Here is a 24,526-nt window from a genome sequence, read left to right on the forward strand (position 1 = left end):
GACGCAAAGTAAAATGCAAAATAACCATCTAATGAAAATGTATGAAAGACAAAATAAATTGCAAAATAGCCATCTAATGATTAGCCCTAGCTGTGAGAAAAAGAGATATCTTACTAGAGATTACAAGCTATGATGAATGCCAATAAAACACTGTAAATTAAAAATGCCACAAATCAAACAAAAGACAGAGACAAGCGGAACAAGAGAGACTCCTTCACTCGAACGAGCGAACAGAGAACCGAAAGATGCAAATGTGAAGATAGACTCCTTTATTTGAACGAGCAAAGAACAAGAGATGCAAAGAGGCTTGAGCGATCAGAGAGGAGAGAAGATAGTCGAGAAAGAGAAGAAAACAATCGCTAGTGAGAGAGAAGAGAGCCAAAATGGGCAGATTTTGTTGCAGTGAATAAAGGGGCAATTTTCTCTTTAAAAAAGAGACTACGGCTTGGAGAAATTAAATTATTATATAGAAAAAAAGAAGTTGAAAAGGTATTTTTAGTGAAAATATCTTTAAAAAATTACTTAAAATAAATTAAAATTTATATCTAATAATAGTGGTTGCAGAAACAGGTTTTTAATTATTTTTTTGGGTAAGTTATTTCTGAAATTAAGGTAGAAAGAGAGTAGGTTATTAAAAAAATAAGTCTCCCGTACTTATTAGATATTATTAGATATTATTCACAGGAGATGATTAAGAACAAAACATACCCATTTGACAATAGATTGGCATTGAACTGGTGCCATCTTTTCTACAGGCTTTCTTCCCATTAGGAGTTCCAAAAGTACAACTCCAAAAGCATAAACATCACTTTTCTCTGTCAGTTTACCTAAAAATTTGATGCAATCTCATGCTTTTATGGATGCACTTCACTTTTAGGTATGAGTGTTATCTTATCACACTTGCTGTTGATCTTGTTTTCTTATAGTGATTGTGTTTGATTAGAATATGAAATATAAGTATTCATGCCAGATTTTCAATTTCTAATATACAATTTTCCCGGGATTTTGATTTTCACAATATTTTTACAAGAGTGCCAACAGTTCCATGACATATGTCTACTTCCAGAGTCAGATAAACCAAATAATAGTACCATGCCTGCTACACACCAAGCCCCAGGAAATATGACAACCAAAGAAAATTTGAAAGGTTTATAAAGATTTTCTTGACAATTGAATATCAATGAACATTTCTCCAGATTCTCCTATTCTTCTTTCAATGATAAAACAATAGCTTCTAAAATGGCCATAATTTGGGTGCACAACCCACTCTGAAAACCCTATTAATCAAAAAAAAGAAAAAAAAACACTCAAATGCTACCTTGTGCCAAGGGTGAGCTTTTATCTGTGGAAAAACTCAGTGTAGTTTGGATTCATGCAACGAATTTCATCTCGTGTTGGAGTACCAAGAACCTGTACAAAGACATTAAGTGATCAAACTACTAGTGTAATTGTATGGCATCCATTAACATTTTAGTAAATTTAGGATTTGTGGCTTAATGACCCATGCACAGGTCCTCTACAGTATGTAGAGTTTAGAAGCATGTACAGTTATGCAATCTACAATACGCTTAAAGAGTCCAGCACAATAAATCAATATTCAATATGATTAGATGATCAACTAGGACTACTTTTACCTGTGTTTATTTGCAATGGTATATAAGATATTATATTAAAGATTAAAATTATATAGACCAATATCAAGTGAATGTTCCCCCTCTCACCAAGGCGCAAAATCTCAGTTGGGCCCAATCAATATAATTGTTGTAGTTTGTACATGAGATACAGGTGCAGATATAACATTTGACACCCGAATATATGTCACCAAGCCCTAGAATCAAGATATTCCATTAACTTTTATAGGGAAAATGAAGCTTACCTTGATGATCTCAACTAGCTGGTCAACTGCACTTTCTCCAAGAAATAATGGCTGTGAAAATTTAAAATTCAGAGAACATTAGCATAAATTATTACAGGAACCAAACTAGAACTTTCTTTCAAAACACTGAGAAAATGCAGGATCATTCATCCAAGGCCCCGTTTGGTTTGCAGGAATAGGGATCTGGAATCGGAATCAGAATGGGCTATTCCAATTCCAGCTATTTGGTTGGCATAATTGAAATCCCATTCCCGTTCTGCTGGAATGGCATTCCCCCATTCGAGGGAATGACCATTCCCTGCCCCTCCCTTGGGACCGAAATCTCATTGTTGTTGAACCAAACAGATTATGGAAATAGGCCATTCTGATTCCGATTCTGACTGCAAGCCAAACAGACCCTAAGATGTTTAGAGAATTGCATACCGGGCCAAGAAGCAGCTCAGCAAGAACACAGCCAGCTGACCAGATATTAATGGATGTTGTGTATTCAGTCGCACCAAATATGAGTTCTGGAGCCCTGTAGTAACGAAAGCATATGTACAATATGTTCGCTTCACCTTTGACCTGATAATATAATGCTTGATGAATACCATCAAAAGAGTGAAAATGTATTAGTAAGATAAGAGAAGATGACAAACTCCAAGAAAGCACGAACAAGTGAATACCCATAATAAGATAAGCGGCCACAAAAACCGATTTGAAATTTATGCATTCAAAAAAGAGCATACCAAAAGATTCTGAGGCTTTACATCCCTGTGGCAAACTCCAGGAACAGTGTGAATATATGCCAGCCCCCTAAATATCTGGAACGAAAACCCCTATTAAGTATCAAGAAAGGAAAAAAACAAGTGTCAAGCATTATATAATAAAAATAATCATATAGCATACTTGGTATGTATAGGCAAGTACCTAAGTTTGCAGAATGTATTGGTTGAAGGAGATTCAAAAAATGTGGTGAGGTGGTTGAAGTACAATTACAGTCGGACTTGGCAACATAGGTACACTGTTAAGGGGAATCAAACAATTAGCTAAGGGAATGGTTTTGGTCTGGCATTGGACTTGCAGACCAGCAAACAAAGTAGCCGATTCCCTAGTCAGGCAGGGTTTTCGCAGGGATCATTTGTATTGGGGTGTATTCAACTAATGTAGTGTGTAAATAGTAAATGGGGGCAGGTAGTAATTAGACTAGCAAAAATGTTGTACTTAAATTTTTTTACCACAATTAATAACATTTTATTGTTATTCATCAAGAAAAGAACAAATGATAGGAAGTGAAACTACTTCAAAACATTAGGAAGGAGCTATTTCATAGAAAAAAAAAAAGACAAAATAAAAAGGGTCATTGTATATATAGTACTTTTGAAACTTTTTTGTAACAATAAAAAGGAAATCAGTAGTCTTTTTGCAAGACATGAACCAGAAGAGATGGATGCAAGCACTAGATCATTTTGTTCACTTTGTTGTAGCAGATAGATTCTCTTTAGCCTTCTACCAGAATTTTTGGTACACAATTAAAAATTACTTGATAAGCATGTCTAAGGAATCAAAGATAAATGCAACTTTCATCTTCAGTGTCCCTAAAGTTCAAGGAGCCTCATCCTTAAAGTTTAAGGAGCATTTCATATACAATTGACTATCATTGAACTTTAGTTATGTATCATAGTGCACATCTCATCATTGGAGAATACTGGGGCAAGAGACATAACAGAAATATGGTATGAATTAGTGAAGAAATTCTTAGGAACAAGAAAAAAGGATTGGAAACATTGTGTTGAATTGTGCAATATATGGTGCAGATTAATTATGAAGTTCTAATGGTAAAACTTAAGCAGACAATCCGGACCAATAGGTTTTACTGACTCAACTAAGGCTGAAGTGTTGGCTCTCTCACTGGCAAATACCATCAAATGGCTAAGGGACAAGGAAGGGGATCCTTGGAGGCTAAGCCATTATTTGGCAGAAGCAAGGGATCCCTTAGACAGTTTAAATGCAAACCTGTTTTGGATCCCGAGGGAACTAAATCCTATTGCAGATAGCTTAGCTAAATGTTTGCTTAGAAAATCTGTATAGTGATAGGATTCCTCCTTTGTAATCTTTGGGGTTCTCCCCTGCTTTGTACATCCTCTCATGTACTCCATTTTATTTTAATGAAATCTGATTAAACTTTTCTCATAAAAAAAATCACTCATGAATAAACTCCTACAATAAACAATAAAAAATGATTCTTTGTCCCTTGATACTACAATAAACAATAAAATATGGTCCTTTCATCCTTCACAGAAATTAAAATGACGTGGCATTAACTCAGGGTACAAGTATTGTTTCTAAAGCATACGAAGCCTCAATCATGGCCCAAAAGCTGAAGAGGTAATTAAAGCTGTAAAATAGTTTACTACATGACAAGTCATAGATATTCAAGTTCGACATGAAGAATGAGCTTCCACATCTCTGCAGACCAGGAGCTTTTGTTAAGGAGGAAAACCAATAACTGAAAAGATAAAGATCCAGATTTATATATCAAGTTATCAACATATCAACAAAGACTGGACATCCATAACCTCCACGAGACCTTTATATGCAAACCAACTAAACTAGATATCAGCCGGGAAAAAAAAAAAAACCAAAAAAATAATGAAATGTTGCGGGCACCGGTAAAGAATCTGGAATCATTTGGGTCATCATTTCCAATCAAGCAACTTCCCATTTCCCGTCAAGTGGAAGAACAATTTACATCACTTAAGCGTATATGCAGCCCAAGGGCAACACAATGATTGAGTGAAATGCGACAAATGATTACTGACTACATATAACTATGATAAAAAAACGAAAGAAAACAACTACATCGGCAAAAATAGCTTGTCTGACTTACGAAAAGGTAGCTATATACCTGAAGACTAAAATCACCATTTCCAGCCATCAATTTCTCCAGACAACGAGTAGAGAACTCGAGTGACTTCTCGAATATAGCAATCATTATTGGCTCCGCATTTTCAACTGTTCGCAATGTCACAAAAAAGAAATAATGAGGTCACATTGGAGAAGAAGAAGAAGAATATGAAGAGTATCATAAATAAAGGGAAATACTTAAATCCAATCAAAACATAGAAGTTCAAGACAAAAATGACTCTTTGAAAAATCAAGGAGATGAATACAGTACCGGAAAGAGATCGAGTTGCAGAAACAATTGACTTGGCAACCGATACCACCGCCTGAATCTGCAAGTGGTTCCAGGTCTCCAACCCTAATTTTCCATCTCCGATTTCTCCAATTCCTCCTGCGAGGATTGAATAGAATTTCTCGAGACCTGCTCTGATCAAATCAGAGTTAGGCCTCTTGAAAAGATCTTTGGGCGTCTTCTCTTCGTGGAGAAGTACCATGAGTTTGGCGACTTCAGCCATGACGACCGAGAAGCAAAACTATTAGAAGTATGTACTTGATCAACACATTCGAAGTGTGATCCCCCTCCGGAGTATAACAAGAGTGAAGAGTCAGAGAATAGCCGCTAATTAGAAACTTGTAGAAACGAAGATTTTTTTACGGAATATTTAGGTACCAGAGAGAGAGAGGGAGAGGGAGAGAAAGGAAGGGCTCTCTCTCGACTGCTCCCAGCGAGAAGCAGCACTGCAACAGCAGCAACAGAATGCCATGAATTTAGGTGAGAAGAAGAGTGTTGAGAGTAGTAAGAATAGAGGCCGCCATTCAAGCTCAAAGGTTTCAAAGCTAGTTGTATGGATCCTGTTGGCCTACAGATTCTCGTGCACTGTTTAAGCAGCGAATCAAACATGGTCTGAAGAATCTAACTTTCTGAAAAACCTGTCACCTATGCAAAAAGCAGCTGATCCCCCAGGATGTTGCGAAGGGAAACTGGCTCAAATCACACAGGAAACAGGTTCAAATCACAGAGAAGAAGAGAGATGAGGGGAAAGAGTTCAAGAGAGAGGGAGGAAGAGGAAAAAGAGGGAGAGAGAGACTGGAAAGAAAGACAGAGAAGGGAGGGAAACGTGTCCTTTGCATGCAATAAATGTGAAACGTGTCTTTCGCATGCAAAGTAAAAGACAGATTACACGGCTTCTGTCACTCCACATGAAACGTGTCCTTCGCATGAAACGTGTCATGCAAAGTAAATCTACACGTGAAGGCGTTTATCTACTCGCACGAGTAATTCCGTTTTTTGAATGAGGAAAGCATCCATTCCATAATCTATATCTATACTATTTTAAAAAGTTCGAATGGCCTCAAGAATATTTTTTAAATTTTCTAAAAATAATATTTATCTTTTTATATTTAAATTTAATGATAAAAATGAAGGTTAAATAGAGTAATTTGTTCTTGATATTAAATGAATTGAAAAGAGGTAATTTAAAGATATTCAATACGTTCAATCTTTTCTCATTAAATCCAACGTTAAGTTATTAACTTACATTCATATTTATTGAATCATATATTTAAGTCATTTTTATTTCTTCTCATCATTAAGTTTTATTAATTAAATCCATATTTAATAAATTAATAATTCCAATAACATAAAAGTTTATACCTTTAAAATCTATCTAGCAAAAATAGTGTTTTCAACTAAGTGGTGGTAAGAAATTAAATCATTTTGGGTCAAATGGGTTAATTCGTGCTGCCACGATTAAATAATAAAATTAAAAAATAGATAAAATGAAAAAGTTAGAAATTAAAAAAAATGGGAACCTTTTTAACATACATATTAAACAATAATAAGTATGTTAAATAAGAAATACTTTTATTAATGATGAAAATGGAATGTAAAATTTAATACCAATTGGAAATAAAAATATTTTCCTATTCTGTCTTATTAAATCCTATATTCAAAATATATTTTTCTCATTATTAAATTCTCGTAATTAAATCCACAATATTAATTTTAATAGTATAAAAATAAATATTTGAAAAGTAATCTAAAAACAAAACCACTTTCTTCCCTCTCGGTGGTGGGCAAGCAATTTGACCATTTGGGGTCAAATGGATTAATAAATAATGTCATAATTAAATAATAAAAATTAAAATAAATAACTATGAAATGCAAGAAGTATTTTTATTAATGATGAAAATGGAAAGCCAATTTCAAAATCTACCTAGAAATTAAATGATGTCATAGTCAAATAATAAAATTTTTAATAATAGAAAATACAAAGAATCACAAAAATAAAAAAAAAAAGATAAGAGAAAATTTTGGGTACATATCTAATGTTATATATTTATAAAAAACAAAATATTGGGTACATATCTAATATTGTACATTCATTATATTGAACAAAAATAAGTTTTATGCATAAGAAATGATTTTATCAATGATGGAAATGTAATACAACATTTAATGTCAACCTAGAAATCAAACAATTTTTATTTTTAGATGGTGGGTTAGTGGTTTGAGTAAAATGATACCATAGACAAACAAAAATTAAGTGTGATAAGTAAAAAATATTTTATATAATCTAAATGAAATATATAATTTAAAGGGAAAATTATAGTCAAAGTCGGTTATACATTTAAAATTAGGTTGCAGGTTGGTTCAGAAAACCAACCAAACTCTGAAAACCAGATCTACATTTGAAATTATAAAAACCTCCTCCATGTCATCAGAGGCTTATGTGGTTGTTGCCAACATGGGGCTCTTATTCCATGTTGGACAAAGCAAAAAACCTACATCAAAAATAGGTTTTCAGTTTCTCTCTCACTCCCTTTGTCTTTCGATCTCCCTCCTTTCTCTTTCACTCTCACAGTCATCTCTCGATCTCCCACTCTCTCTGCTTCCATCTGTAGCCAAATCAAAACCTCTCTCTCTATTGTTATCCCTCAATCTCCTTCTCTCTCAATCTCTATCGTTGTCTAATTGGTTTAAATTTCATAGCTAAGAGTTTCTTGTGAATTTTATCAAATTGGTGTAATAATTTTTGAACCATACCAAATTGGGCTCATTTTATTTTATACAATCTTATTAATACCATATAAGTGTGTAAGAAAATAAAATAAAAAACAAGAGAGTGAGAGGGAGAAAAATTGAGGGAGAATGATAAAAATTAAGGCTCTATTTGATTTGTGCAAAGATTTAGGTGGGATGGGAAAGTGTAAAAGTTTACACTTCCATTGTTTGGTTTTAGATATGAGCAAATAAATGGGAAAACACTATGGTGAAGAAGAGAGGAGAGAGGGAGGAAGCAGGTATGGGTTCGAACGGGGAAGGTAGTAGATCTGGGTTCGAAAGGGGAGGTAGCAGAAGAAGAAGAAGTCGCTGCTGCTTTGTTTCTAGGCTCGAACGAGGAAGGTAGCAGATTTGAGTTTAAAAGGGGAGGTAGAAGAAGAAGAAGAAGGAGAAGCCGCTGCCGCTGCTCTGTTTTTGCGTTTGAACGGAGGTAGCAGATCTGGGTTCGAAAGGGGAGGTAGAAGAAGAAATATCTGGGTTCGAAAAGGGGAGGTAGCAGATTTGGGTTCAGGAGAAGCCACCGCCGCTACTCGAATTGAGGTAGCAGATATGGGTTTGAAAGCCACCACCGCTGCTCTGCTTCTAGATTCGAACGTATGTAGCAGATCTGGGTTCGAAAGCCGCCGCCGCTACTCTGCTATGCTTTTGTAACAGTGCTTTCTTAACTTTTTCCATCAGGGTCACATGGTTTTAGTGCGACCCCAAATCCACAGTTTTGGGATCTGAGATCCCACATTTTTCTCATCCCATCCCTCTGTTTTCCTCAAACCAAATAAGAGAAAAGGGAATATTTTTAGAATATTCCCTTTTTCTCATCCCCATCCCACGAGCCAAACAGAGCCTAAGGGAGAATGAGAGATTGGTTGCGAAAGAGAATGGGAGAGATTGAGGGAGAACGATAGGTAGAGAGAGAGAATGAGAGAAATTGATATAAAGAATATAAATATAAAAACCAAAAACCATTTTTATCTATTTTCAAATCACATAGTCACTAAGAAGATAAATATGAATGTGAGTGAAAGTGTGAGGGAGATTGAGAGAGGGAGATAAACTAAAAATCATTTTTTTTTTAATTTTCAATCACCTAACATTAAAGGGCAATTTCAGTATAAGCTTTTTATTGTCAAATATGAATTAAGAGTCCCATGTTGGCAATAGCCACATAAGCCTCCGATGACATGGTGAGGGTTTTTATAACTTGAAATATAGAGCCGTTTTTTAGAGTTTTGTAAGTTTATGGACCAACTTGTAACCAAATTTTAAATGTACCCGACTTCGACTATAATTTTCCCTAATTTAAAACTAATCTAAAAATAATGCTATTTCTTATAAAAGGTGGGTCAATGATCAAATTTTTAAAAAAACGCATGATGTCATATTTGAATAATAAATATTTAAATTTATTTTTAATCATATTATTACTTTTTTAATTTTCAATTTCTATATTAACTATGATATATCTAAAATTCAAATAATTATATATATATATATATATATATATATATATATATATTACGATTGTATCTTACGAAAAGCTGCCCTTATCGAAAAACCCAAAAAAAAACTCTACTTAGATAAAATCTAAGCTCACATTGAGAATTGAGAATATGTTCATGTACTTTAAATTAAATGGAGTCACGGAGAAGCTACCAAATCACATTACACGTGTAACGGCCACGAGGCAATCTCTCCCCCAGAATACAGTGCTTTTTAATTGCATTGAGTGAGAACGGGAAGCCTGTCAATCAGAAGAACACTCAGGATCTGCTACCCACGTATTATTGCCATTTGCTCAAAGAGTTGAGAACTTCTGCTAAGTGCCAACGGTACACGTTCCAACACCCTACAAACGTAATCCGACACCGCATGTCTGTTCAAACTTCAACGTTCAAACCGTAGAGACATCTATTCCCTGAGGCCTGAGCTCTGACTTTCAAGTCTCACCTTTCCCGCTGCGTCTGTTTTTCTGTTTCTGCTTGTTAGCTCGTACGAGTGCGTCTCTGCAGTTCCTTAGTCGGAGGGAAGAGAAATAGTTGAAAAAATGGCGGAGAGCTTGGAAGATTTCCAGCCCATGTTCGGGAAAGCAAAAGCAGAGTGGGAGAACCCGTGTTCCTTCCCTCTGCTTCTATTCATGTTTCATGTCCACGCCTTGGATGCTTTTAACCTGAGAGTGCATGTCACTGATTTCCACTCTTATACATGGGAGGCCACTCGATCAGTTGTAGAGCTCGAAGAGTTGGTAGGCTTTTCATTCTTCAATTTTACTATTTCCTCGATATCTTAAGTCATGCCCACACGAGAACTGAGAAGGACGAGAAACGAATTGAGAAAAATCAAATGACACTTACACCTTAGAATCCAAATCACTGATATTCAATGATTTTGAGTTGAATGAGCAAAACCCATTACCCATATGATATGAGAAACAAATTTGGGCATTTGAGATACCCTTTCTAAGCCTGATGAAACCCCTTTTTTGGGTTTTTGTAATTTTACTTGTTCTAAACTTGGGTTTGTTGGATTTACACCGGGCTGTGGTGAAAAGGTTTAGGGTAGATGAGCAAATGAGATTTGACCACTGATTTCTTTATTTTACTTACAATTTGCAATTTGCCTTATTGTTGTGCAGAGAGACAATATTGGCATTGGTGGTTCATGGTCTGACTTTGTTGATTATCTCATAGCTTCAATTAAATCTGACAATGTGAAACTTGTTTTAAGTGCTTCCCCAACACCAGCTGGTGATAAGGGTGACTTATTTTCTTCTTTATCCTCATTTTCCTAGTAAATGGTGGAGTGTTCGTTCTTTCTTGGAATGTAGCAATATTAGTAGAAGTGCATTTGAGATATGTAATTTGTTCACAAGAGAGATTAGATTAAACTCTTATTGTTTGTCCTCTTTATAGTATAGTAATTCTATTTCAAAGATATGGTCCTGAGCAGACTAATAACATTATTGACATTAATAATAATTAGATGAATTAACACTTAATATATTTTTCTAAAATTACACTGAATCTGCAGGAAGGATATGGATTGTTTTTTCAAATTTGTGATGATGTTAAAAAAGCTGAGTCAAGTTACAGAAGAAAGTCTTTCCTTTTTTTTTTTTTCAAATTTGTTAAGCATTGGTCCATAAATGCAATGTTAGGATTTAGTGATTTCATCTCTGCTGCAGAAGCTTGGGTGCATCTGGAAATTACAAAAAGCATAATCCAGATTCTAATGTTGTCTTGGAAATGTTTACAATCAATTCCGAGTCATTGATCAAAAAGAAGAAAAAAGTTCCTGCAGAGTCAATTTAAGCTGGGAAGTCGTCCCCTTCTGGGATTTTTTGCACAGTGACTCCTCAATGTTTCTGTAAATCCTTGGGATTTTCTCTTTTGAGCTGAAGTTTGTTTTGGCTTTTGCTTTGTACATCTCCTCATGTACATCCCCTGTTTTTAATGAAAGTTATCCTTTTATCTCAAAAAAAAAGGTAAGTAACCAAATTGTAATGCCAAGAAGGGAATGGGGAGGATATTTATATGAAGGTAAGTGTACTAGATGTTTGCTTTGATTCCTCAAAGAAGGAAGTTGTTGCAATAGTTTTATTTTTTGGATTCAGAATTTTACAAGGTTAAATAAATTAGTTCAACAAAGGGGATGTTTTGTACAGCGGTGTTGGGTTTGCATTGTGTTTTGGGTTGACCAATACAATTTTGTAAGAAATGTGTTGCCGCATCATATATGAGTGTCATTTCAACTAGAAAAATGCATGTGTGTGAGAACATCAAAATGTTTTCAAATTATTTTTTTGAGGAAAATTTAACCATAATGCAATCAACAGGCATTATAAGATTCTGAAAAGAGGAAGAAAAATTGTTCGTGTAGCAACAAGCAAACTTTAAAATTGCTGTGTCATTTGAAATCTATGCTATTGCCACAGAAGAAAAATCATAACAAGGAATGAATTTGTAGGGAATTAGGAAGGCATTAAACATTTTCTCTACAACGTAGTTTTTTCTTTTTTATGTTGCTACATTATTTTCTTTTGGTTTTTATGAATCATGAATAATTCGGAGTGTTCTATCTAGCTTGCCTACCTATTACTTCTCTTTGTTTTCCTTACTCGCCTCTGTGGCTATTACACTGGAGAAATTAAGAAAGGATCTCCTTTGGTAGGTCCTAGAGAGGACAAGAAGCTACACTTGGTTTTATGGTATTCCATTTGTACTCCCAAGGATTGTGGGGGTGTGGGTGTGAGGAGGTTGAGAGGGGTGAATGATGCTTTGCTTTGTAAATGGCTATGGAGGCAAGTAATTGAGGGTAAGTATGGTAGCTCCTGGGTTGGTCTACTCTCCCTTCTCACCTTTCCCATGGCACTAGTGTGTGGAAAGGTATTGTGGTGCGCCTTCCTTTGTTTCAAAGACATATCAAATTTAAAGTAGGGGAGGGAAGCAGAGTCTACTTCTGGAAGGACATTTGGTGTTTAGATCAGCCTTTAGCCGAGGCCTTTCTGACTTTGTTCTCCATTGCCTTTAACAGAGATGGTGGGGTAAGGGGATTTCTTGGAGTTTGTTAATGGTCGGTTAGTTTGGTTCCCCAGGTATCGAAGGAAACTTAATGATTGGGAGGTGGATGCACTCCAAAATCTGTTAGGGAGTTAATTATCAAAAAAAAAAAAAAATCTGTTAGGGAGTTTGCAGGAGGTTCAAGTCAATCTGAACTCTAGTGATACTAGAGTGTGGACTTGTGAAAAGAATGGATGATTCACTACTAAATCTTGTTGTGCAGCCGTGCTTGGTAATAATGGTTTTAAAGTGGCCTGATCCTGGTTTTGGAAGTCTCAGGTTCCCTCAGAGATTGTCTCTTTCTTATGGCTTGCAGCAAGGGGTAAAGTTCAAACAGTGGATGTTTTACTAAAGCAAGGCTTGACCTTCAAAGGTACCAGTGGCTTGTATGGGTCAGCTTCTGAATCTGTAAATCATTTGTTGATTCACTACCTGCTTACTTATCGGGTGTGGTGTCATTTCTTTGGGCTCTTTCATATCCAGTGGGTTTTACCCTGTTCTGTAGCTGATCTGTTATCCTCTTGGAGGTATGGTGCTTTCTCTGCCTGGGGAAAATGCTCGTGGAGGTTCCTGCCTTTTGCTATTTGTTTGACAGTCTCGAAGGAAAGGAACTGTAGGATCTTTGAGTCTAAATAATAGGTTGTAGGATCAGTTATTGGTAGAGTGGAATGGTTGTTGCAGAATTGGACTGGTTTCTCTAATCTTTTTGTAGGACTGCCAGCTAGTGCATTTTCTACTAGTTGGTTGTCTATCATATTTTGAGTATGTATAGGAGCTGATTGTATATGTTCTCTACATATTTACAGAGGCACACTTTTTTTAACTGGGTGAGGGTTTCTCACCCGCTCCCTTTTTTTGCTATTAATACAAATTTCATTTTACATCTTTCAAAGAAAAAAAACCTTCTACAATCTTGCAGTCAATTGCTGATATCTACCCCTGGATCTAAAAGTAAATTACTAAACCCAGCAATATTACTTCTTTTGAATTGAAGCAAATTTAACAGAGATTTTCTGTTAAACAAATTAAAGTTGAAAGAGCAGAATGTGGAAAAAAAAAGCAAGAAAATGAAAAATCATCATTATTCAAAGAGGAAAAAGGAAAAAGAATATATATAAAGAAGCTGATGCAGGTTTTGTAACTTTCTTAGTGTCTTGCAGAAAGGGAAAAGAATTAATCTTTTATAAAGCCAAGGCAACCCTGGAAAGTGGTCTGGGTCAAGCCATACTTAGTGGGATAAAGTCATAAAGATGTGAACTTATATTGTCTTTAGGTGAACATATTAATCATTTTATTCTTAAACTTATTTTATCCAATGCTTCTGTGGTTGTGGTTTGTTTAAGTTATTAGTATTCAGTATCACATTTTCATCTTTTCTGCATTATAGTCTTTTTGTTGGTGAGTAATCATGGTTTCCTTTTTTTTCTTGGGCACTAGTAAGTGTTCATGTGCTTTGCATGCGGCAATTTTTTATGATGATGATAGCAAATGATATGTTTCTAAAATTTTCTACATTTTTTTATATTTTTATGTCTATAAAAATTACTTATTTGTTACACTTGTTTTTGTTTTATATGGTGAATATATGATATTAAAGATGTGTCCAAATGTTTTCTACAAATTATTTTGTATTTCTTATACTTTTGTGTGTTTTCATTTTTTTTTTAAATTTTATTATTTAATTATGACATCAAGGGTCGACACATTTGACCCAAAAAGTTACTTCTTAACTCACCATCAATAAAATCAATTATTCTTTGTCACACTTATTTTTCTTTAATATGTTAATTAATATAAAATATTAGTTTTTTTATCTTATTTTAATTTTTATTATTTAATTATGACATCATGGGTTGACACATTTGACCTAAAAGATTGAATTGTTACCCCAAATAAGAAAACAATTTCAGTGGCTTAGTTTTAAATTTTGTATTTTATTCCCATCATTAAAAACAATTTTTGTTTATTGTGTTTAATTTTTAATATGATTAATATAAAACTGATATGTCCAAATTTTTTCTATAAAGTTTCTGTATTTTTCATATTTTAATCTTTGTAAGTGTCGAATATGTAGGGGTATTTCTATCTTTATACTTATGTTTATGTGCTGATGTGTAAGATTATGTTAGATTTAGTGTCCCTTACTTAATTAGGGACACATGTGTCTTTTCCACAATATTAGTAATATAAATCAATTCTGGCCGAATGGGAGAGTGATCTTTTTCTCTCATTCGAACCAGTTCTTTCTCTCCCTTTCTTCTCTTCTTCTTCTTCTTCTTCATCTTCTTCTTCTTCTTCTTCTTCTTCTTCTTTCTCTCTCTCTCTCTCTCTCTCTCTCTCTCTCTCTCTCTCTCTTTTTCTTCCTTGACTGTTATCGGCTTAATAGGATTCAAGGGCAGGTCGAATCTTAATATGGTACCAGAGCCAAACTGAGCAAATCAGACCTGCCCAGAATTCTTTTCTCTGCGCACCTAGTCTAGGGTTTTCTCTTGGTTTCTTTGCCATCTGTTGGAGATAAGGGAAAGGGCTGAAAAGGAGTGGTCACCCTCTTCCCTTGGAGGTTTCTATGCCTCCAGTTGTGCTGTTTGTGGTTGGTTGCTGTGGTTTCTAAGAATCCCTCCCCTAATTGATGAAGAGAAGAGGGCTGATTCGTGTGGTGCAGTGGATGTCTTGTGTGGTCTGATTTTCGGGTGATTAGGTAAGAGATTTCTATGCAATTTCGTGTTGTGAATCAAATCATAAGTCTGTTTCAGATTGTATGGTGGGATTTCAGATTGTAGTGTGCTAGGGTTTATGTTTTCTTTCAGTATGATTTGAAAGGGGAGTGGTCCTCAAACAGTGTGGTGAGTGTTTAGGTAGTCGTGGGGTAGGGTTTGTGGTGTAAAGAGTGCAATTTTCAGCAGTACTAAGTGCTAAAACCAGTGTGTTCAGTGTGTGGTGTGGTCTAGTGTGTAGTGTGCCGAATTCAGCAATATCAGAATTCACCTATGGGAGACAACAGTGATAGCAAGACTAATGTGATGGTCCCTATTGATTGCCTGAATGATCAAATGACCTCCATTAAACTGAATGGAGAAAATTATGTACCCTGGGCTAAATCTGTATGTTTCGACTGCTGCTACAGTAGTCCGAACCAGTAAGGAGAAGAAGAAAGAGAAGGAGAAGAAGAAGAAGAGAAGAAGAAGATGAAAGAACTGTCGAACCTGATAGCTAAACCCTATCAGTCGACCTCTTAATAGTGATTAGGCTCTAATTAATTGTACAAAGACTAAACTGCCCCCACTTAAGTATGGGACAAAGAATCTCTAATAAGACTGCCACATAAGCACATAACTTAACAAAGGTGAGTTGACTAATCTACCCTTATTCGGCTAACTCTAACACTCCCCCTCAAACTGGAGAATATATGTCATATAATCCCAACTTGTTACATATATAGTTCACTCTCCCTGAGCTTAAGGCTTTTGTAAACAAATCTGCCCACTGATCACCTGAGCCTACATGTTCTGTGCTTATCTCTCCAGTAAGAACCCTCTCCCTCACAAAGTGGCAATCAATCTCTATGTGCTTTGTTCTCTCATGAAAAACAGGGTTGGATGAGATATGGAGCGCAACTTGATTCTCACAGTACAATTTCATAGGTTTATCCATGTGGAACCCGATTTCTTGTAGGAGATTCCTCAACCATACTAATTCAGATGTAGTGTGTGCCATGGCTCTGTACTCGGCTTCAGCACTGCTTCTAGCCACAACCGTCTGCTTTTTACTCTTCCACGTCACAAGATTTCTTCCAAGAAATGTGCAGTAACCTGTAGTAGATCTTCTATCAGACACAGAGCTTGTCCAATCTGCATCTGTGTACCCAACTACTTCAAGTTTTCCTCCTGGTTTATACAATAGCCCATGACCCGGAGCTCCCTTCAGATATCTTACAATTCTAAGAACTGCATCCTAGTGAGATATACGAGGGTTCTGCATAAATTGGCTCATCACATTGACTGCAAAGGAGATGTCTGGTCTCGTGATAGTCAAATAGTTCAGCTTCCCCACTAGTCATTTATACCTTCCAGGATCATCAAATATTTCCCCTGTATCACTGCTCAACTTAACATTTGGTTCCATAGGAGTCTCAGCCGGTTTTGCACCTAACAGTCCTGTTTCGTCCAATAGATCGAGAACATATTTTCTTTGGCACAGGTTTACACCTTGTCTTGATCTAGCAACTTCTATACCCAAGAAATACTTCAATGTCCCAAGGTCTTTTGTTTGAAAATGATTTTGCAGAAAGACCTTTAGTTTGTCGATCCCCAATTTGTCACTGCTAGTTATGACAATATCATCCACATAGACCACTAATAAAATCTTTCCGGCTTCTAAGTCATAGCTGAACACTGAGTGATCAACCTGGCATTGTTTCATTCCAAAATTCTTCACCACTTCACTAAACTTCCCGAACCAAGCACGAGGCGATTGTTTCAACCCATAAATTGCCTTTTTCAGTCTGCACACCTTACCATCCTCCCCCTGAGCAACAAACCCAGGTGGTTGTTCCATATATACCTCCTCCATAAGGTCACCATGAAGGAAGGCATTTTTTATGTCAAGTTGAAATAGGGGCCAACCATACATAACTGCCAGGGAAATTAACACACGGACAGAGCCAATCTTAGCCATTGGAGAGAAGGTCTCCATATAGTCCACTCCATACAACTGTGAATAACCTTTAGCAACAAGTCTGGCCTTCAGACGCTCCACACTACCATCTGGCAAGTATTTAATAATATACACCCATTTACAACCCACAACATGCTTACTAGGTGGAAGAGTAGTGAGCTCCCACGTGTGAGTATGCTGAAGAGTAGAGAGTTCCTCCTCCATTGCCTGCCTCCACCTAGGTGAACTAAGAGCCTCTTGGACATTGTTAGGTATGGAAATAGATGACAATAGTGAAACAAACTGGCGATGTGAGGCGGAAAGGCGAGATACTGAAACAAAATTGGAAATGGGATGGAGAGTAGAACTATGTTTACCTTTTCGTAAGGCAATGGGTAGATCAAGTCCTGAGGGTTCAGCAATAGGAGCAACGACAGGATCCGCGGACAAGGTAGAAGCTGGAGGAGGGGCCGGTGTCGTTCGACGTGTATACACTTGCCGAATTGGTGGTCGTTCAGTAGGGATCTGCACTGGTGACGAGTCAACTCCAACAGGAACACCCGGAACGATTTAAAGAAGGGATCTGCACTGCAATCTATTGCCTTGCTACATATATAAGAATCTAAGTATTATTTGTGGTTTCTTTCTGATCAAATTTACACTGAAAAACGATTTAAAGAAGTTATGTTATTGCATTCTTTTGCGCCTTATGGTCTGTTTGCTAACAGCTGAAGTGACTGAATTGGATGACTTATTGCTTTGTCTTTTACACTGTGTTTAGTTTGAAGGAAAAAGTAGGGAAAGGTAGGGGAACCTTTACAAACCTTGTATAGGTTTCCCTACCTTTTCCTTCAAACCAAACATAGCCTTAGTGAATACATCATAAACTAGATTTTGAACTCAATAATGACTGAATGGCATGTTGGTTGGTGGCTGAATTGTTCAAATCCATTTATATTGTTTAAGGATGCTTTTTTCTTATGTTGTTTGTGTCAGCAGAACAAGAACATGCATACCAGTTGTCACAAACTCTATCTGCTGAAGAGGTACACAACATGCTTTCATATTGTTGCTTTAAATGCTGATGAACTGTTTAATTTGAATTGTTATTGAACTTCACATACTCTTTCAACACTGTAGTATGGTTATTTTAGTGGAATATGTGCTCTTGGGTTTATCTATATTGTGTCAACATGCTCAATTAAAATTGTACTCTTTACTCTAGATTAATGGCACGTGGAAATAAGGTGATCTTGTCTTTTATACAGATCAATTGATGTTTATTTTCTGAAATCAACTATAAGATTTATCCAACTATTTGGTTTCTCCTACCTGCTCCACCATTCCTAAATATTTCTTTCTAATTATGTCATTAATCCAGGAAGAAAAAATTTTGCTCACTACAATTCAACTTGATGTTTTTTTATTGTTAACGAAAAATCTATATTAAAAAAAAGAAAAGGAGAAAAGAAAGAATAGAAGGGGCCCTGAGATAAGCGGCAACAAACCAGAAATCAAACAAGAAACAACCTCAGCCGAGAAAACAAGCAACACAACCCAAGTAATGTCTTGGACACCCTATACCTTGGGGGTAGTGACACTTAGGTCCCCAAATTTTCATTTATGACAGAGAGCTACCTTGTACTTTCAGATTCCAACACTCTACTCTCACCATTAGCATTCTGTCTGTTTTGAACTTTTTATGAGATCATTTTTCCCTTCCTTCATTGCATCTCCAAAGCCCAACTTTTGAACTTTTCCTATCTTCTTTCTTTTTTCATTTCAATTGTTTAAGAGATAGACAAGAGTCAAAAGAGGTAAAGTGGTCCTTAGCTAAACAATGGGCTGCAAGGTAGCAATTGTATTGTGTAATCTAGTTTATGTTTTTTGGGGATGACATTCCTGTCATCAAATTGTACTAACTTCACATATAATCAATTCAATTAAATAATTTTTGCTGATAAAAAAAATGAGGTAGAGTAGTGTTATGAGTTCTCTGAGCTGGTTAGAATCAACAATGATGGATGCTCTACCTCTTTCAACTCTTCTTTGTCTCTCTCTTAAACAAATGAAAAGAAAAAAAAAGAAAGAAGATAGGAAAAGTTCAAAACTTAGGTTTTGAAGATGCAATAAAGGAGAGGGCAAAATGTCTCGTAAAAGTTCAAAGCTAAAGGAATGATTACAGTGGGAGCCGAGTGTTGGAATCTGAAAGTACAGGGTAGCTCTCTGTTGCAAATGAAAGTTTGGGGACCTAAGTGTCACTACCCCCTAAATATGGGGTAGTTTTCTGTATTCTAGCCTTCATTTAATCATTGAAGTGGTGATTTACAAATTAGAATGAGTAATTAGGTCATTCTTATTCACCAATATATCATGGAGGAAATTATTAGCACCATTGGAATCAACAAGAAATTTGGGGTCCTTTTCTTTGGTAAGCATCATATTGTGATTAAATATTTTAAGCAGTTTCATGACCTTGAGGCCATTAAAACTTGGTTAGGCATGTGAAGATGGAGTAAGAAAAGAAGAGTGAGTTAAGCAATAAAGCATGTAATAATGCGGATCTGATCCAAAATCTGCCCAGTCTAAACCAGTATTTAGTGGGTTGGATCATTACAAAAGGCCACTGTTCTTAAACTTGGATAGATTTGGGTCCACCCTATACTCTTTCCCTTTAGAATCTGACACATGATCTGATAAAAACTATATAAAGGGATTGGATAGGCATTCACTCCATTAGATCTAACCCAGACCTGGCCTGGACCCAATAGATCTACTAATGGATCAGGCCGACCCAATAAATCCAATCTGGCCCTGTTATACAGGATCTGGACAGGCCCTTGTTCCTATGAGTTGGTTTAGGTGTTGGGACTAGGCCTACCCCGTCCTGAACTGATAAGGGTCCAATATTGTCTAGATATGTCATTTGCCAAGTTTGTTACTAAATGACTAGGCTTACAAATCTAACTATCAAGTTTAATGTTGGTTTATTATAAAAAACACCAGCTTTTAGATATGTTAGCATAATTGGTTCTGTTGGGTCAGGCCTGATAAGCTGATTTATAATGGGGTCAATTCTGGCCTTTTTATAGTGCCTAGAGTCTGCTTGGGGTGATATTTCCTAGCCTAGCCCATCATCCCACAATTTTCTGGGCCTGGGACTAGGTTTTCTATCAGCTTTGGGCCTGCCCATGCCTATACCAGGTCTGCATATAAAATGGGCTTGGCCTGGCCTGAAGGGTTGGAGTTATATATCTTTAGGCCTGGAAAGCCAAGATGCCCAGCCTGGGCCTGGGTTTATATTTCAGACATAGGCCCAGGCCTGTCCTACGAGTATCCCTAGGTTCTGTATTGGGACGTCTGCCTATTTATTGGGTCAAGAGACTCAAGACCAAGTCTACCCTGATATGGTCCATACCTGACCAGTTGACAAGTCTAGATATGGTCCAATGAGGGGCCTTTTCCATTTGGATCTGGACCAGGACCTAGGTCCTCTCCAAAGCCAGCGCATTTCATGCCTATAGTCCCTGATGGGAAATAAGGGGCCAATATCATTTGTAACATGGTCCAAGTTACTTGTTCTTTCAGACTCCAAGGTTAAGGCAGGAGAATTAGTCAGGGTTCATGGTAGGGGAAGATGTAAAAGAACTATCAGCAGAGCTAGTAGTTAATTAGGCAATAGAAATATTAAGATATATGGAGAATGATGTAACTCTCATAAAAATAACTACCTTTTTAGAGCACAAATTATCAATTTGCTTATAAATTTTATATGGGGGATGATCATGCAAAATCAGTCTTTCAATTATTGGTGTTTTTGCTTATAAAGCTAGTAACTTATTTCAAACAACCCTCTTCTATTCTAGTGTTGAGTAATAACTATAACATATCCTAAATATTTGTGTTTTGGTTATGAACTGTTCTTATTAATTGGACAATGTTAACCATGTATTCCAATAGTTGGGTTCTATTACAACATCTGCTCATCTCTTGCATTAAAGATAACTTTTTCTCTAAATGTAATCTAAGCTCATTCCTTTCATCAATTAGGAGAAAAATGAAAGTATTCAATGCCAACTTGATGCACTCTTGTCTTCAAAAAGGAAAAAGCCACAGAACTCGAATTTATCAGATAAAGCACCCTTTGTTTTTGATCGTCTCAATAACTCGGATGTGATATCAGTTTCTGAAACACATGATTCTCCAGGTGAATTAGAATATTTGATTTGTATGCTATGTTTATTTAGGTTTTGGCATTTGCAACCCCCCCTTCAGACTTATTATTTATAGCAACTTTGACAATCACTGTTTATATTAAAATCCCAATTTACTATTTTTGGTAATTTGTGGTTTCTTTAGATTAGCTTGTCTCTATATTCCACAGAAATGGTGCTCTGAAAGTTCTATTCCCAAGGCATTAGATTTTTGGTCAGGTTGGCCCTTGTCTTAAATCATATCTTTTTAGGAATATATTAAGAGGTTTTTTGTTATTGTAGTGCTATGTTACACAGGTACAGGTATGAGTTTTAAAATGTAACAAAGGTTTAGGTGTCATACTTGGCAAGCCTTAGAAATTAGGATTCAAGGACTTGTTGGGTTTACTTAATTATACTATTTTTTATAGGTAATTAGCCCTTTGGAAGTGGAATTATATCTCTTTAGCAGGAAGAATTACATTGATTAGAGCCACACTAGTAAATCTCCCCAGATATTTCCTGTCCACCTTCTGAATCCTGGAAAGGATAGCAGAGCAATTAGAGAAATACATGAGGTACTTCCTTTGGGAATTGGGAGAGGACAAAAAGGATCACCAAGTCAAACGGGAATTGGTTAGTAATCCTAAGGAAAAAGGGGGCCTAGGAATAGGGAACATTGCCTTGAGAAATGCTTCTCTACTAGGTAAGTGGTTATGGAGATTTCCTTTTGAGAGTGATAAGCTTTGGCACAAGGTAATTGCAAGCATTCATGGGCTGGAAGGAAGTAGCTGGGATGCTAAACTAACCCCTCATTCTTCCTCGGCTTCTCCTTGGAAAAGAAACTCATCAAGTTTACCCAATTTTCCTCAACTTTACCAGATTTGATGTGGAAAGGGGGGGATAAAATACAGTTTTGAGAAGATTTATGCATAGGGGATACTCCACTTAATGACCAATCTCCTAGGCTTTTCTCCCATTCTCTTCTAAAGGGGGAGATTGTATCTAGAACGGGAACACCTCCAACTGGGATGAATTGGAACCTAGGGTTTAAAAGAGGCTTAGGGAAAAGTGAATGCTCTTCCTTGATCCACCTACTAGACATTCTAAGGAAAGCTCACTTGGACCCTTTCCTTGAGGACTTTAGAATTTGGTTGGCTTCTCTAGATGGTTTATTCACTTGTTTGTTTTTCAAACTCTTTGTCTCTCCTAGCCCTCAAGGGGTGGACTTCTCGGTGAAAGAAATTTGGAGTAAGCCTATCCCACCTAGTGATTTAAAAGGTGCACCTTAGGCGCGCCTAGGCACATTTTAGGGTAGGCGCCTCGCCCAAATCCTACGCACAAAACTTTCAAAAGGCGCACGCCTGATGCGCCTAGGCGTGCGCTTGATGCGCCTTGCGCCTTGGCCCAAGTGTGCGCCTTTTGAAAATTGTACGCTTTTTTCTCTTTTTTTGAACCTAGCGGCGGGGCCGGGGGCAAGAACTCCCTATTTGCTAATGTTGTTCATTCATTCATCTTAATAAAATATCTTCTTAAAAGGCAATTAAAATTATAAAATCATTATTTTTTGTGTGAGAATTAAGAATTTAAGACCCTAACATGGACTTGTTTGGGCTTGCCTCGAGGGTCGTGGCACACAGGTGACTCGTAGAATCAGGAACGTAATATGTTTTACATCACATTAGCTACTTGAAGTAATGCGATTGAGGACAAAAAGAGATTGTGGGCTTTACATGCTTGAAAATGTTTATATGCTTGAAAATGTTTGATTTTATTTTAAATATGCTTTACATGTTATGTTTATGTATTTTAATTTTAGATAATAGGTTTTTTAAACCATTAATTTTAAAATTTAAGTCTATATTTCTTATTAATGTTATGTTTAATATTTTTTACTTTTTGCTTTTTTTTTTTTATTTTTTGGCGTTTTTTTGAATTTTCTGACATTTTTAGCTTTTTTTTTTGTATTTTTCTGCCTTGCTCCATAAAGGTGCACACCTCGCCTCACACCTTTTTTGCACCTTGCGCTTTTAAAACATTGATCCCACCTAATATTCAAGCTTTTTGTTGGGAAGTCTTCCTCTTCATATGTGATTCTTATGCAGGGGCAATGGTGAGACCTTATCTCATTTGTTAATCTCCTGCCCTATTATGCAAAGAAACTGGATGTTTTTCTATTCTCTCTTTGGTTGCAGGTGGGTCCCCCCTCAAGATGTGGTGGGCATTTTCAATTCTAACTTCTTAAGGCAACCAAAGACTAAGGGAAAGTGCTCCAGAGAGTCACTAAAGCAACTATCTGTTGGGTGGTTTGGGATGAAAGAAATAACATGATTTTCTCTGAAAAAAGCAGGACTTTGGAGAAGTGATAGATAGCATAATATGGGTAAAAACCTTGGCTTGCTTCCTAACTTTTTCTTTTACTGACATCTTAAGACCTTGGACTGAATTGGCTCATTCTTCAAGGATATTAGATAGAGCAAGATTGGATTGGAAACCTCTAGAAGGCAACAAATTTAAGTTGAACTTTGATGGGAGCTCCATTGGAAATCCGGGAATAGTAGGAATGGGAGGGGTAATCAGAAATTCAGGGGGAAGGATTCTGGTATTATTTTCAGGACCAATTGGTTTTGGAAACTCTTTGAAGGTTGAATTGATGGCTCTTTTGCAAGGCCTCAGATTAGCCAAACAACTTGGCTACAGGTTGATCGAGGTAGAAGGGGATTCAAAAGTAATCATTTCATGGGCAAACACCAATAGATATATCCCTTTGACTTTGAGACATGTGATGAGGGAAGTGAGTCAGAAGGAGTGCAAATGGGTTTGCTGACTCTCTGGCTAAACAGGGTGTAACAAGACAGTAGTTGTTCTGGGCTGTTTTGTAATGTGGGTTTAAAAATAAGGAATAACTTTCCTATGATCATGTTGTATTAATCACCTTTTTTAATCTATTAATACAAATGGTTTTTGCTGATAAAAAAATAACTTTTATAAGGGTAAATTCTTAAACCTCCTTTAAGGTTTCTAACAAATACCAAAACCTCCCCTCACTTTTCTAGAAAGATGTTCACCTCCAATAATACCCCTATTTAACTTGACTTTAACTTAAATAGACCAAAATGCTCGTTGTGCTTCACCTTTAATATATGAGGTTTTACCAGATTGATGTTCACTAAGGGATTTGCCTTCTCAAATCAATGAAAAATGTGAGCATTGGTGCATCACCTGTTGTCCAATGTGGCCGGCAGATTGACCATGTGGCTGATCAAAATTGTTGGCCTGAAAAATCAGGCACCAAATATCTCTC

The 24,526-nt window shown here is 36.4% G+C and overlaps 2 protein-coding genes across 11 annotated transcripts in view; one reads left to right on the forward strand and one right to left on the reverse strand.

Annotated features, from left to right (window-relative positions):
• Positions 1 to 1,136: 1,136 nt before the first annotated feature.
• Positions 1,137 to 5,800, reverse strand: LOC104599543 (uncharacterized). Of its 2 annotated transcripts, none has more exons than XM_010262121.3 (6): positions 5,034 to 5,800; positions 4,764 to 4,870; positions 2,605 to 2,694; positions 2,300 to 2,454; positions 1,877 to 1,927; positions 1,137 to 1,410 (listed from the first exon to the last, which is right to left on the reverse strand). In XM_010262121.3, exons 1-5 carry the CDS (start codon positions 5,272 to 5,274, stop codon positions 1,891 to 1,893), a joined length of 630 nt encoding a protein of 209 aa, XP_010260423.1. In that variant the 5' UTR covers positions 5,275 to 5,800; the 3' UTR covers positions 1,137 to 1,410; positions 1,877 to 1,890. The 2 variants fall into 2 exon arrangements, with proteins under 2 accessions (XP_010260423.1, XP_010260424.1); XM_010262122.3 differs by having other exon boundaries at positions 2,605 to 2,679; positions 5,034 to 5,792.
• Positions 5,801 to 9,394: 3,594 nt separating this feature from the next.
• The window catches only part of LOC104599545 (uncharacterized), a 33,259-nt gene continuing 18,127 nt past the window's right edge, over positions 9,395 to 24,526 (forward strand). For 2 of the 9 annotated variants that reach the window (XR_016076151.1, XM_010262124.3), the window contains exons 1-4: positions 9,406 to 10,062; positions 10,453 to 10,573; positions 18,029 to 18,075; positions 21,080 to 21,236. Coding sequence is in view for 7 of the 9 variants with exons in the window: in XM_010262124.3 (XP_010260426.1) it covers positions 9,865 to 10,062; positions 10,453 to 10,573; positions 18,029 to 18,075; positions 21,080 to 21,236 (523 nt within the window). In the remaining 2 variants the exon portion in view is untranslated. Of the gene's footprint in view, positions 10,063 to 10,452; positions 10,574 to 18,028; positions 18,076 to 21,079; positions 21,237 to 24,526 lie in introns of all 9 variants that reach the window. The other 7 variants (XR_016076154.1, XM_010262125.3, XM_088887459.1 and 4 more) reach the window with 6 other exon arrangements.

The sequence above is a fragment of the Nelumbo nucifera genome, chromosome 1 (genome assembly GCF_055504915.1).
Source record: "Nelumbo nucifera cultivar China Antique chromosome 1, China Antique-T2T, whole genome shotgun sequence".
Classification (NCBI taxonomy): Eukaryota; Viridiplantae; Streptophyta; class Magnoliopsida; order Proteales; family Nelumbonaceae; genus Nelumbo; species Nelumbo nucifera.

Excerpts from the sequence above, each read along its gene's own strand:
- LOC104599543 (XM_010262121.3), bottom strand. The coding sequence starts at position 5,274 with ATGGCTGAAGTCGCCAAACTCATGGTACTTCTCCACGAAGAGAAGACG. Across the intron at positions 2,455-2,604 it reads TAAAGCCTCAGAATCTTTTG|CATTATATTATCAGGTCAAA; the intron begins GTATGCTCTTTT and ends GTATTCATCAAG. Across the intron at positions 1,928-2,299 it reads CTGAGCTGCTTCTTGGCCCG|CCATTATTTCTTGGAGAAAG; the intron begins GTATGCAATTCT and ends AAATTTTCACAG.